General features: G+C 43.9%; 1 protein-coding gene and 1 long non-coding RNA gene across 2 annotated transcripts; both read left to right on the forward strand.

Moving 5' to 3' along the window:
* Positions 1-4,637: 4,637 nt before the first annotated feature.
* Positions 4,638-7,208, forward strand: LOC120963935 (uncharacterized). Its single transcript, XR_005755621.3, has 2 exons — positions 4,638-5,006; positions 6,717-7,208. It is a non-coding gene; the product is annotated as an uncharacterized lncRNA (long non-coding RNA).
* Positions 7,209-9,399: 2,191 nt separating this feature from the next.
* Positions 9,400-12,639, forward strand: LOC109786634 (probable plastid-lipid-associated protein 2, chloroplastic). The gene is made up of 3 exons (XM_020345211.4): positions 9,400-9,915; positions 11,044-11,242; positions 12,066-12,639. Exons 1-3 carry the CDS (start codon positions 9,488-9,490, stop codon positions 12,375-12,377), a joined length of 939 nt encoding a protein of 312 aa, XP_020200800.1. The 5' UTR covers positions 9,400-9,487; the 3' UTR covers positions 12,378-12,639.
* Positions 12,640-13,578: the final 939 nt, after the last annotated feature.

The raw sequence follows: 13,578 nt of genomic DNA on the forward strand, positions 1-13,578 counted from the left end.
TCGACAAGTTCAAGGAGTTGACTACGATGAGACCTTCTCACCCGTAGCGATGCTTAAGTCTATCCGAATCATGTTAGCAATTGCGGCATTTTATGATTATGAAATCTGGCAAATGGACGTCAAAACTGCATTCCTTAATGGATTTCTTAAAGAAGAGTTGTATATGATGCGACCAGAAGGTTTTGTCGATCCTAAAGGTGCTAACAAAGTGTGTAAGCTCTAGCGATCCATTTATGGACTGGTGCAAGCATCTCGGAGTTGGAATATACGCTTTGATGAAGTGATCAAAGCATATGATTTTATACAGACTTTTTGGAGAAGCCTGTATTTACAAGAAAGTGAGTGGGAGCTCTGTATCATTTCTAATATTATATGTGGATGACATATTGTTGATTGGAAATGATATAGAATTTCTGGATAGCATAAAAGGATACTTGAATAAGAGTTTTTCAATGAAATACCTCGGTGAAGCTACTTATATATTGGGCATCAAGATCTATAGAGATAGATAAAGACGCTTAATTGGACTTTCACAAAGCACATACCTTGATAAAGTTTTGAATAAGTTCAAAATGGACCAGTCAAAGAAAGGGTTCTTGCCTGTGTTACAAGGTGTGAAGTTGAGTCAGACTCAATGCCCGACCACTACAGAAGATAGAGAAAAAATGAAAGTCATTCCCTATGCCTCAGCCATAGGTTCTATCATGTATGCAATGTTGTGTACCAGATGTGATGTGTGCCTTGCTATAAGTTTAGCAGGGAGGTACCAAAGTAATCCAGGAGTGGATCACTGGACAGCGGTCAAGAACATCCTGAAGTACCTGAAAAGGACTAAGGATATGTTTCTCGTTTATGGAGGTGATAAAGAGCTCGTCGTAAATGGTTACGTTGATGCTAGCTTTGACACTGATCCGGATGACTCTAAGTCACAAACCGGATACGTATTTATATTGAATGGTGGAGCTGTCAGTTGGTGCAGTTCCAAGCAAAGCGTCGTGGCGGGATCTACGTGTAAAGTGGAGTATATAGCTGCTTCGGAAGCAACAAATGAATTAGTTTGGGTGAAGGAGTTCATATCCGATCTAGGTGTAATACCTAGTGCATCGGGTCCAATGAAAATCTTTTGTGACAATACTGGAGCAATTGCCTTGGCGAAGGAATCCAGATTTCACAAGAGAACCAAACACATCAAGAGACGCTTCAACTCCATCCGTGATCAAGTCAAGGAGGGAGACATAGAGATTTGCAAAATACATACGGATCTGAATGTGGCAGACCCGTTGACTAAGCCTCTTCCACGAGCAAAACATGATCAACACCAAGACTCCATGGGCGTTAGAATCATTACATTGTAATCTAGATTATTGACTCTAGTGCAAGTGGGAGACTGAAGGAAATATGCCATAGAGGCAATAATAAAATTGTTACTTATATTTCCTTATAGCATGATAAATGTTTATTATTCATACTAGAATTTTATTAACCGGAAACTTGATACATGTGCGGATACATAGACAAAACACAGTGTCCCTAGTAAGCCTCTTCTAGACTAGCTCGTTAATCAAAGATGGTTAAGTTTCCCAACCATAGACATGTGTTGTCATTTGATGAACGGGATCACATCATTAGGAGAATGATGCGATGGACAAGACCTTAGCTTAGCATAATGATCGTTAAGTTTTATTGTTATTGCTTTCTTCATGACTTATACATATTCCTTTGACTATGAGATTATGCAACTCCCGAATACCGGAGGAATACCTTGTGTGCTATCAAACGTCACAACGTAACTGGGTGATTATAAAGATGCTCTAGAGGTATCTCCGAAGGTGTTTGTTGGGTTGGCATATATCGAGATTAGAATTTGTCACTCCGAGTATCAGAGAGGTATCTCTGGGCTCTCTCGGTAATGCACATCATGATAAGCTTGGCAAGCAATGTGACTAATGAGTTAGTTGCGGGATGATGCATTACGGAATGAGTAAAGAGACTTTCCAGTAACGAGATTGAACTAGGTATGAAGACACCGACGATCGAATCTCGGGCAAGTAACATACCGACGACAAAGGGAATTACGTATGTTGTCATTACAGTTTGATCGATAAAGATCTTCGTAGAATATGTAGGAACCAATATGAGCATCCAGGTTCCGCTGTTGGTTATTGACCGGAGATGTGTCTCGGTCATGTCTACATAGTTCTTGAACCCGTAGGGTCCGCACGCTTAATGTTCGATGACGATTTGTATTATGAGTTATGTGATTTGGTGACCGAATGTTGTTCGGAGTCCCGGATGAGATCACGTACATGATGAGGAGTCTCGAAATGGTTGAGAGGTAAAGATTGATATATTGGATGATAGTATTCGGACATCGGAAGTGTTTCGGAATGTATCGGGTACATATCGAAGTACCGGGGGGGTTACCGAAACCCCCCGGGGGAAGATATGGGCCATATGAGCCATAGGAGGGAGGCAAGCGAGCCCACATGGGGTGCCCCCCTCCCCAAGGGAGGAGTCCCAATTGGACAAGGGGAGGGGGCGGCACCCCCCTTTCCTTCTCCTCCTCTCTCTCCTCCCTCCTTTCCCCCTCCGATAAAAGGAAGGGGGGCCGAATCCTACTAGGAGCCCAAGTGGGACTACTCCCACTTGAGGCGCGCATAGGGCCGGTCTCCTCCCCTCTCCCTCCTTTATATACGGGGTTGGGGGCGCCTCTAACACACATCAATTGTTCCAAGCCGTGTGCGACGCCCCCCTCCACAGTTTACGCCTCCGGTCATATTCACATAGTGCTTACGCGAAGCCCTGCACGGATCAATTCACCATCACCGTCACCATGCCGTCGTGTTGACGGAACTCTCCCTCGACACTTTGCTGGATCAAGAGTTTGAGGGACGTCATCGAGCTGAACGTGTGCAGAACTCGGAGGTGCCGTATGTTCGGTGCTTGATCGGTTGAATTGAGAAGACATTCGATTACATCAACTGCGTTAAGCTAACGCTTCCGCTTTCGGTCTACAAGGGTACGTGGACACACTCTCCCACTCTCGTTGCTATGCATCTCCTAGACAGATCTTGCGTGAGCGTAGGGATTTTTTTTGAAATTGCATGCTACGTTCCCCAACAGTGGGAGGTGATGACATGTTGTGTGATCATACACAACATGATAGTGGTGGATGAGGGTGAAGATGTTGCCGCAAGTCTAGAATTTGAAAACATGGGTGATTCCAACTTTCAGATCATAATTCTTCCACTTTTAACGAGTTTGTTCAAATGCATCAACAAATTCAACATCAAGCAACTCATTAGCAGCTCAATAAAGATTTTATTGAGTATCTATGAGTGGTTAAAGGGGACAACTAGAACATATGTGCTAGTTGAATTCAAGTTTGAACTATTTTAAAAAAAACTTAGTTGGACTGTAATATTTAAATTATAACTATTGTCGCATTTGAATATTTTCAATCATCTACGATTTGACATGTTGTTATTTTGAGCTCGTGGATTAAAAAAACAAAAGAGGCGGAACTTTTAGGGGATGCTTGGGCCGAGTTCGCCAGGTCTAATTGGGTGGCAATTTTCTTTCATGGCAGTGGCCGGGAAGGCCGCCCAGACGTTTGGACGGATATGGGGGGCTACAGTTGGATGCTCTTACCCTCCCTAATTTGATCCTACGATGTGATGATCAGGCCACCCTTAGACGTGAACTCCTCCACCAGATCTGTGCACTATCACCTGGCTGCCAATAAAAGTTTCGGGGTAGCGTGTACTCATTGTCCATGAAGACAAGATGATACCCTGTATGTTGTTGTGCAAATATTTTGTAAAATATTTCAATAATATTTGATTGCATGAATATGAATATTTGAAGTATAATATGAGAAGTAGAACTAAAAATACATATGATTTATTATGTTTAACTATTGTATGGTTGTAAAATATTTTTAAATACCAATAGCAATAATAGAATAAAAATTCCAATGCATGTTAAAGTGGGCATATTCCTATACATGGATGTATGTTGATATGAGTCATTTTTCATGCATGTTATATATGGAGCCTAGCTCAGATGGTTAGATTCTTTGTGGCGGAACCAACCAATCAGGGTTCAAGTCCTAGACTTGCCATCATGCTTCTATATATTTTTTAAATTTATTTCAGGCTTTTCGACAATGTTCATTCAGAGGGAGGAGATAGACATTCTCTTCAACTGTGAAGGCAATTGTGCTGCCTTCACCAATCTCAGAATGATATGTGCCGGCCCAGTCTTTCGAAGATACTCATAAGGGTCGGGTGTGCGTGCGTGCACACATTCATAGAGATAGGTGTGTGCGTATGTATGAGCGTCTGTATTTGTATTGTGTTAGAAAAAAAATAGCCGGGAGATTAGTTATGTACGTACACTGAAATATGCCGCAAAATAATTGGTGTCACATGGGATAGGACATGTCATGCATCCGTAATACTTATCCCCCAAAAATGAAATGTATTCCACGTTACCACCACCCCACGTTGTCATAATCGAGGTCGATCCTCCACCTCACAGATCGTTCCGACCTGCCGCAGCCGCTGCGGCCATTGATGCGCAAAATTATCTCTTCCTCCCAACTAAACAGGTCAATTATTTGCTTGTGGGTCGCCGGCCTGAGCTGGTATCATATGAGTTAGTTGTGTGAATCATTGTACGCCTCCATAAGCCATCTGTCCACGACAACTCTCCATGCCTACCTTCTCGTCACCTTCCTCAGATAGCAGCTGCAAGCAAACAATGCGAATATATACATGTACTTCGCGTATTCGTGTGGTGGTTTATCTGCGCCTACGCGCGAGGGAGAGTAGAAGCTCCGACCTTGCCAATGGCAATGCCGTGGGAGATGGTGGTGTGCATAGCGGGCAACGTGTGGGTGCTGCTCGCCGGCTGGATCTCCGTCTGCTTCCTGGCCGCGGACGAGGCCGCCCGCCTCCTCCGGTCGGCTACCGATTGATCATTGATGATCAGGATAACCAGAGGTACATTATTTGTTGCGTGCATAGATTGATCATTTCTTCTTCAAGCAATGTTTGTTGCCTCTTTTTATGCATTCCTAAAGCCATGCCCAAAGACTGCCCTCACTTTTAAGTGGATTCTCACCTGTTTGAACAAGTTTCTTCCATATCATAAAAGTGAGTTGGTGCCCGAAAATAAGGAGGTTAATGAGTGTTTAGCTTTCTAGACACTTCCTCCCTAAGCTACACCCAAAAACGTCTTATATTTATCACGGAGGGAGTATTTATCAAGTAGGATGCAGAGTTTCTGAATCCGAGCTCAAATGAGCTCGGGTGAACAGTAAAAAAATAAAAAAATCTGATTTTTTATGACAAAAGTTTCAAGTGCTTGCAAAAATTCGTCACAGAATGACATTCCTAGAAGGCGCAAAAAAATCGGTATTATGATAATGCTACTTTCAAAGCATTTGGGAGCACTGAATTTTTCTTTTGCCACGCCTTACAGGAATGTTCCAAGACGATTTTTTTCAAGCACTTGAAACTTTTGCCAATGCTTGTCACAAAAAAATCAGATTTTTTTAATGTTCACCGAGCTCATTTGAGCTTGGGAGCAGAAGGACACTTTCGTATCAAGTACTCATATCTAGGACTGTCGTTACACCATGATAAACTAAAAAGAGATCTTTGGCCAATGGTAGATAAGATGCTAGCTTGAACAACTAGGTGGGGAGGAAAACTCCATTCCTATGAAGGGAAGTTAATGTTGATAAGATCCTACTTGGCCAACATTCTCATTTACATGTTGTCCTTTTTAAAATTACCAAAATGGACCATTCAACTAGTTTATGCACACATGGCTAACTACGTGTGGAGTGATGCTGAAGAAACCACAAAATCCACTTGTCAAATTGGCCATATATGTGCATAAGAAAGAATACGAAGGTTTATGTGTACCAAACTTGCAAAACCTGAATTTTGCCCTATTGGATCTTAGGTTAAATGGTACATTGTTGGGGAGGGACCTCAATGGAAATTAGCTATTGAGGATAAATACAATACCAGAAACCCTAACATCTCGCGTTTTCATAATGTACACCCCTCCCAATTTTGGAAAGGTGCGGCATAATTGGCATCTAATGCAGTTAAGATGGGGTTCAAATGACATGTAGGAAGATACATGGTTTGGCTACTCGACTTTAGCCACTCAATGTTGGTACATCTACTTCGTAGGGAATGAACAATCTAAAACTTTAGTTGAGTTGTGGGATGGTAGTGAATTGAATTGCGCTTTTAGGAGAACCTTCACGGGTAGTTGCTCCCAGTTGATAAGGATAGTTAAGTCTAAGAGGTGTTCCACCTTAAGGTGCCTCCGAAGATTTAGGTGTTTGTGTTTGTTTTAACTTTGGACATTATTATTAAGGTGTTTTTGTAGTAGTTGCCTCAAAACAAGCTTATGACTAGAAACAACTTAAGGATAATATGGATTGCTAACCCACTTGAATGCCTCACATTATACTGATATTGAGTATGTGATCATATGTTAGTGAATGCATTCTTGTCGGGGTTTCGGGGGATGAGGGTAAAGAAGTATTTTACATTAATGTTCATAATTTGGAGTCTGTACCAAATAGCGTCTCAACAGATAAGCATTGAATGTTTTAATCAATTTAAGTTAGTTTCTACAATAATTTTGTGTGGATTGTGCAATTCTAAGAATGACCTGGTCTCTAACAGGAAATGTTGGTTAAATACAAAGTATGTCTGGAGCATGGTGTTATTATGTCAGAGAAACTGTCAAGTATCTTCTCAACGAGTTGGAGGGAGGAAAATTGGTGGAGCAATTCATGGTGCTGCTACTCTATAACCTGGAGATGATGCTGCCACTGGAACCAAACTCTAGAAGTGGAACAGTGTGAACTATGTGCTTTCTTCGGAATCCAATGTTGGAGGTACACTTCATGGCGCGAGAATCACACTGTAGTATCTCGAGAAGCACCCCATAGATGATGATTCAATCCATGCCCTTATATGAGACAACCGGGGCTTTGGAACTTTGCCCCCACTAGTAGAGTAGACTTTTAGTTTGTACTTTGTGTTTTGTACCTCCTATACACAAATTGTTTTGACCGTTCTTTTAATTTTCCAATGGTACCTGTAAGGGATGTTCCTTTTGGGGGTATGATCGTGTGACCAATTGGTTTCCTTTCAATGAAATGGAGTCATGCACGACGGGGAGAACACAACACCAATGGCGAATGAAGAACGACTATAAGTAGCACACGTAAGTGGTGAGTGGATGCACTTGCGAGCCACTCATGTATATATTACCAGTGGTGGGAATATATTCCTACCCGGCACTAGTACCATTGCCCAAGTCAAAATAATTGTTGTCGTTCAGTGTTATAGCAGTGTTTTTTGCCGTCACGATAACATTTTGTAGATGACATCTCATCACATTACATGACATAGATAAATTGATGTATCAACATTCAATAATGCATCCATATAACGAAATTGCAAGACATGCATAACATTACATTGATACTCATCATTACATGCATGTAATCCCACTTTTCATTTCAGAGATAAAACATTCTGAATTTTGAAATATGAAAGTTTCCTACTGACATCATCTATTATATCCTTATCTACATGCATGTATATATGATATTTTTCAGTAAGGAGATTGAAACCTCTGACCCCTGCATCATTGCGATGCACACAACCAATTTTCTTAAAGTTGATGCAATACAATGAGGCCAAACACATCAACAAATAGAGTACATAACTTAGATAACTACGACATGCCATTACAAGATATGAAATTAACACCTACGACTAAGTCTGACTTATTCCACAACAACATCTTCAAGAAGCGATACACGCCCTTGTCCCGTCATCGCCACGTCCAGCCAAAGACGACCAAGACAAGGATCTTTCATCCTGATTGTTGAGACTAACTAGTGAATGCTAGCAAACAGCGGGTAGGCATCACCTTCATCAAGGTAACGACACAAGTTCATCACTGTTGAGTCCAATCAATAAGGGGCACAACACGGGTTTTCACCCTAGAATTGAAGCAATGCTCGAGTCACCTTCTTTATGATCTCCCAATAGTCACGTCCACTAATACTCCACGACCGGAATGGCCCTAGCGGATGGGTGTGATGACTAGTAGAGCATTCACTATATCTAAATGAGTAATGTTCGTATGTTTTTTTTTGCGAATAGGACCCATAACTATGTTGAAATTATGCAGTGGTACAACACACCCCCATAAAAGTAGAGAATTACAAACAGAACCATGGGGAAGCAACCCAGCACGGGATGAGGGCGCGCCGCCGCCGCTCTCTCTCTCCCGAAGCCACCGATACCTTGGTTATGCGCACGGATTATTGACAGCGGGAAGTCTCCATCATCGGCCGAGCAGGACCAACACGCAAGAGAGAAGCCACACCGGCACTGCATCACCACTTGCGCTGGTTTCATGAACCACGAACACGTCGAGGAGTCGTCACCAACGAGAGCCAACAAATTCAAGGTCTAGAAGATGCAAAGAAGCCCACCGACGCCGAACGCTAACACACCACTGCACTAGCTTCCGCTGACCTCATTGCCGCCTCCGAGGAAGACACCGAGATGAGGCTAAGATCGAGGAAGACTTATTCGTTGTGCTGCCGCCGCCACCATCAAAATGTCGACACCTGAAACACTATCCCTAGTATGTACAGACCGAGAGCACAAATCCAGAGCTCCCCAACTCTCCCACTTCTACATCAGCCGCCGGAGAGGGGAGGGGCCGACGGCCTGGCCGACGGCCAACCGAGGGAACTTCTCCGCCTCACTTTAGCCTCTTGCAGGAACGAACCGCTGCCGCGAAAGAAAAGCAACGCTCGTCTGCTACTACATTGCATTCTTTAAAAACATATTATAAATTGATTTTTTTATCGATATTACAAACTAAGTTGGGCATGACAGAGCCAAGCAACGTCAAAAGTAAGGAAAAACAATAAAAAGAAATAATTAGGGAAAAATAATAAATACCTTTTTTGGAAAAAATAATAAACACTTGGCCTAACAAAACAGTACACGCGAGGAAGAATGGGACAGGACACATGGACCGCCAGTCGTCGAGGTGCTCCGCAGGTCTGAAGCGGACGCCAAGCGTGCACGTCTCGCATGCTCGCATAGATCCAGAGCACTCTAGAAGCCCGCGAGCATCCAGTCAAACGCCATCCCATTTCATTTCGCAAATGTTCAGCTAAACCATTTTTTCAGGCCCACGTTTCTTTCTCCCCGTCGGCACCCCGCGGCGCACTCTCAGGCGACCACGCGACCAACGCATCCCGCGCCAGCCCCACCGCACGCACCTCGACGGCTCGACACGTCTCTCCTCTCTACAAGTACTCGCGGCGCCAAAAATTAAAGTATTGCGCATCGCCGAGAGAGAAAAAAAAGGACGACCCTCGCAGAGGAAGAGGAGCACGAGACCCGAGCCTCGCGCCATGGCGGGAGTAGCCTCCCTCAACGCCGTGTCCCTGTCCGCGCCGTCGCCCCAGGCCCCGGGGGCCACCGCCGCCCGCGGCCGCCTCCTCGTCCCGGCGGCCCGGCGCTTCCCGTCGCTGCGGGCCGCGCGGCGCGTCGTCGCGGCGCGGGCGGCGCCCGTGGACGCCGACGACGAGTGGGGGAAGGAGCCGGCGGTGGGAGGGACGGCGGTGGCGGAGGCGCCCTCGGAGGCGGCCGCGGCCGCGAGCGAGGTGGCGGCGCTCAAGCTGAAGCTCAAGGCGGCGCTGTACGGGACGGAGCGCGGCCTGCGCGCCTCCAGCGAGACGCGGGCGGAGGTGGTCGAGCTCATCACGCAGCTCGAGGCGCGCAACCCCACGCCGGCGCCCACCGAGGCGCTCACCCTCCTCAACGGCAAGTGGATCCTCGCGTAAGCCTTCTGCCACCCCCCACTCACTCCGTTCCTTGCTTCGTTTATTAATCTACTCATTATGTGATTGTAATTTGCGTGGTGCGTAGTTCCATTCCTACTGGTTTACCTAGGGTCGCTGGAACTGATCCGATTGATCTAAACCACATGGATCAAAGCTGATAAGTTCATATATAGAAAAGGGGGAAATAATTTGGTGTGTTTTAGATTGTCTATGTCTGTCCTAAATGGAATTTTGGATACTAGTTTGCAAGTATATGGTCCACGCTATATTGCAATCGCAATTAGTTACAAATTTCTCTTGATTGCTTGAAAAAAATATAGTTATATGCAATTTCATGAATATTTTTGTTATTTTAGGGATGACATGTTAAGGATATGGCTGAGTTGGTTAGTTATCATGCTCAAATAACTGATGTGGCTGATTTCTATTTCCTTAGTATTGTGACAGAAAAGAAATATAACCTCTGTTGTTTTAGAAATTTAGAGTTATTCAAGACAGACATCGTAGTTCACATCAGTGATCTGTGGTGTGATATTTTTGGTAAAAAAAATATTCTAGAGAATAGGCAAATTGATGTGCAAGAATTTTCAAAAGCCAACAGGTCTAATTCGTTTGGTAAATATTATGTTTGCATGATGTGCTTGCCACATGCTCCTCTCTGCTTTCAGATTATGTTTGTTTAAGTTATGTTAAAACTGGATGTGTAGTTTTGGCATTTTTTCTTGCTTATTTGTTCGGTAGGAGAACTATAGCTATATCTAATATTTAACTCTAGCACTTAAGGTAAACCTTTTAAGTAATCAATTTGGAGTGCTAAACTTAGCCGTCTGAAATCCCTGGAACAGACTTTGCTATTAAACATAATTATGTGTATAAGGGACTAATAAAACATAACATTCTGGTAGCTGTTGCTATCGTTTAGTTGATGATATGCCAATCGTTTCTTTGTCATTTAACGTGCTCTCAACATCATTAAAACCACTTCAGCACGTATCTGAATGGGATGCATTTTTTTAGTATAACCGGGCGGGATGCTGAAGTAGTCCATGGTAGTGAAACTCCTCTTATGTGGAATTACAGCATCTTCGTTTAATTGTGGAGATTGATTGACTAGGTGACTGCAGGTACACATCATTTTCGCAATTGTTCCCACTGTTGGGGTCTGGAAGGCTACAAGCTCTTGTCAAGGTGGATGAAATATCACAGACTATTGATTCCGAGAACTTTGCGGTGCAGAACTGCATCAAGTTTTCAGGACCTTTGGCGTCAACTTCAGTGTCCACCAATGCCAAATTTGAAATTAGAAGCCCCAAACGTGTACAGGTGTTATTCTCCTGTCCCAACTGAGTAGTCATTTGGTATATATCTTAAAGCATTTTATCATGTCTATCTTGGCATTTCCTGAATGGCAATGATATTTTAGTAAAATTGATAACATTGACAGAATGAGCATCGTTTTTCAAGGTTTAGGCTCTCAAGTACAGTAACCTTTTATTTACAAAAATGCGCAGTTTTCAGGCATTTCTGTAGGTACTACAGCATTATTGCATTTTCAGTTGCTACTCAGTCATTCTATCGACTAGTTCTGATGTACGCGTTACCAAAACATTATTCAATCTCAATGGTAAAAATAAGGGAGGAAACATAGAAATGGATTATTCATGGATTGTTTCTGAATCATGGGCAACGGAAGGGGAACAATTCATGGTGTTAAAGTAGCTGCTATAGCCAGGAAAGTCACGGTGATAAGTGATAACACATGTGTGGTTACTGGAGAAGCATGTTTGCGCTTTGCTTGCTAACTGATTACGTAGATTGCATTGCTCAGTCCCTAGGTGCCAGTAGGGCTTTTGGACACTGTTAGATTCATTGTTAGGTTGTGAAATCCAGTGCAACTAGAACCCACCAATCTGCATGAAACACTCTTTAACAATGATGAGATGAACACCCATGAATTTAAACAGGACAATAAAGCCCGGGCATATGCAATATGTTCGCTTAAAATGTCCGTCTGGTAAGTTAATATTTGAAGTGTTTGCAGACGCACCTCTTCCTCCACCCACCTACAGTATTTAATTATCACCACAAATATAGCCAGTTTTGCTAAGTGCTTCAGCATAGCTGACGTAGTTCTCATTGTGTTCAGATCAAATTCGAAGAAGGCATCATTGGCACTCCGCAGCTGACCGATTCCATCGTACTGCCAGAGAAGTTTGAATTATTTGGACAGAACATTGACCTGAGCCCGTTGAGCGGCATATTTACTTCGATCGAGAATGCAGCGTCCTCCGTCGCCAAGACCATCTCCGGTCAGCCCCCACTGAAGATACCTTTCAGGAGCGAGAGCGCTGGGTCCTGGCTGCTCACAACCTACCTTGATGCTGAGCTTAGAATCTCCAGAGGAGATGGCAGCAGCATCTTTGTGCTGTTCAAGGAAGGAAGCGCACTCTCGATATAGGCCAAGCGTATCTATTCTCTGAGTAGAATTTGACATGGAGAAAGGGAATCCAATAGACAGTAGTTGTGCCTATGTTCTTACTTCGTGAATTCATGTGTTTATAGTTCGTTCGTTGCAGTGTGTGGCTGTGATGTATATGTAGCTGAACTGCCATATGCCTTTTTTTTTTCAAAACGAACTGCCATATGCCCTCCTTTGTAAGCCTGTGCACGTACTATTTCAATAGACTGGAATACAAAGATACCTGAAGTTCTTGTACAAATGCTAGGGATGAAAAATGGCAAAAGCTTTTTTTTCTTGGTAGTTGCCTCAAACCGTCGGCCTGATTCTGCATTTGTGCATAGTGCGAAGCTCATTGCTATGTATTCGGACATTTTGTTTGCGTGACGGGTCGCAAGTCTCCCTTCGCTGTTAGTAGTACATAATTTATTTGTTCTTGTAAAAAAAACTTAACCATGGTTGCTGGTATTCGGCCCTGTTCTTTGCTCCTGCCGTGCTGCCCACCTGCAGACGCAATGGTGCCCTCCCCTCCGAACGTCCGTGACCTCAGTGGGCATCACTTATCGGAGCCTCGGATAGTGTGATCTCTGCGCCACCTTCACAAGAGCGACAAATTTGACCTGTGAACGAAATTAAATCACAGAATGAACTGCCCGTGAAACTATTTCACGCGGATGACTTTTTTGTGTGACGTCCGACACGAAGGCGCCATACTACATGTGCAACGCCTCACAGATAGGCACTACACGTCTGGCCAGCGTTGCACCCCACACTGCCTAAAAATTGCTAAGTCATTGTGCAGAGCCTAAGAGCTAGGCGCTGCACTATATAGTGTGGCGCCTAGCTCTCAGGCGCTGCACTAATGGTTGCACTACAAAATGAAGCAACCACTAGTGCAACGCCTAGAAGTTAGGCGCTACACTGTATAGTGTGGCGCCTAGCTCTCAGGCGCTGCACACTGACTTAGTAATTTTCGTATCACACGGGTGCGACGCTGGCCAGGCGTGTAGCGCCTATCTGGAGGCGTTGCACAGTGTAGTGTGTCGTCTTCGTGTCGGGCGTCACACAAAAAGGTCAGCCGCGTGAAATAGTTTCACGGGCAGTTCATTCTGTGATTTGATTTCGTCCATAGGTCAAATTTGTCAATTTTGCCACAAGAGCATCCTCAAAAATCAAAATAGCAAGCCCCTAGCAGCTGCAA

Source organism: Aegilops tauschii, chromosome 5, assembly GCF_002575655.3.
Source record: "Aegilops tauschii subsp. strangulata cultivar AL8/78 chromosome 5, Aet v6.0, whole genome shotgun sequence".
Lineage (NCBI taxonomy): Eukaryota > Viridiplantae > Streptophyta > Magnoliopsida > Poales > Poaceae > Aegilops > Aegilops tauschii.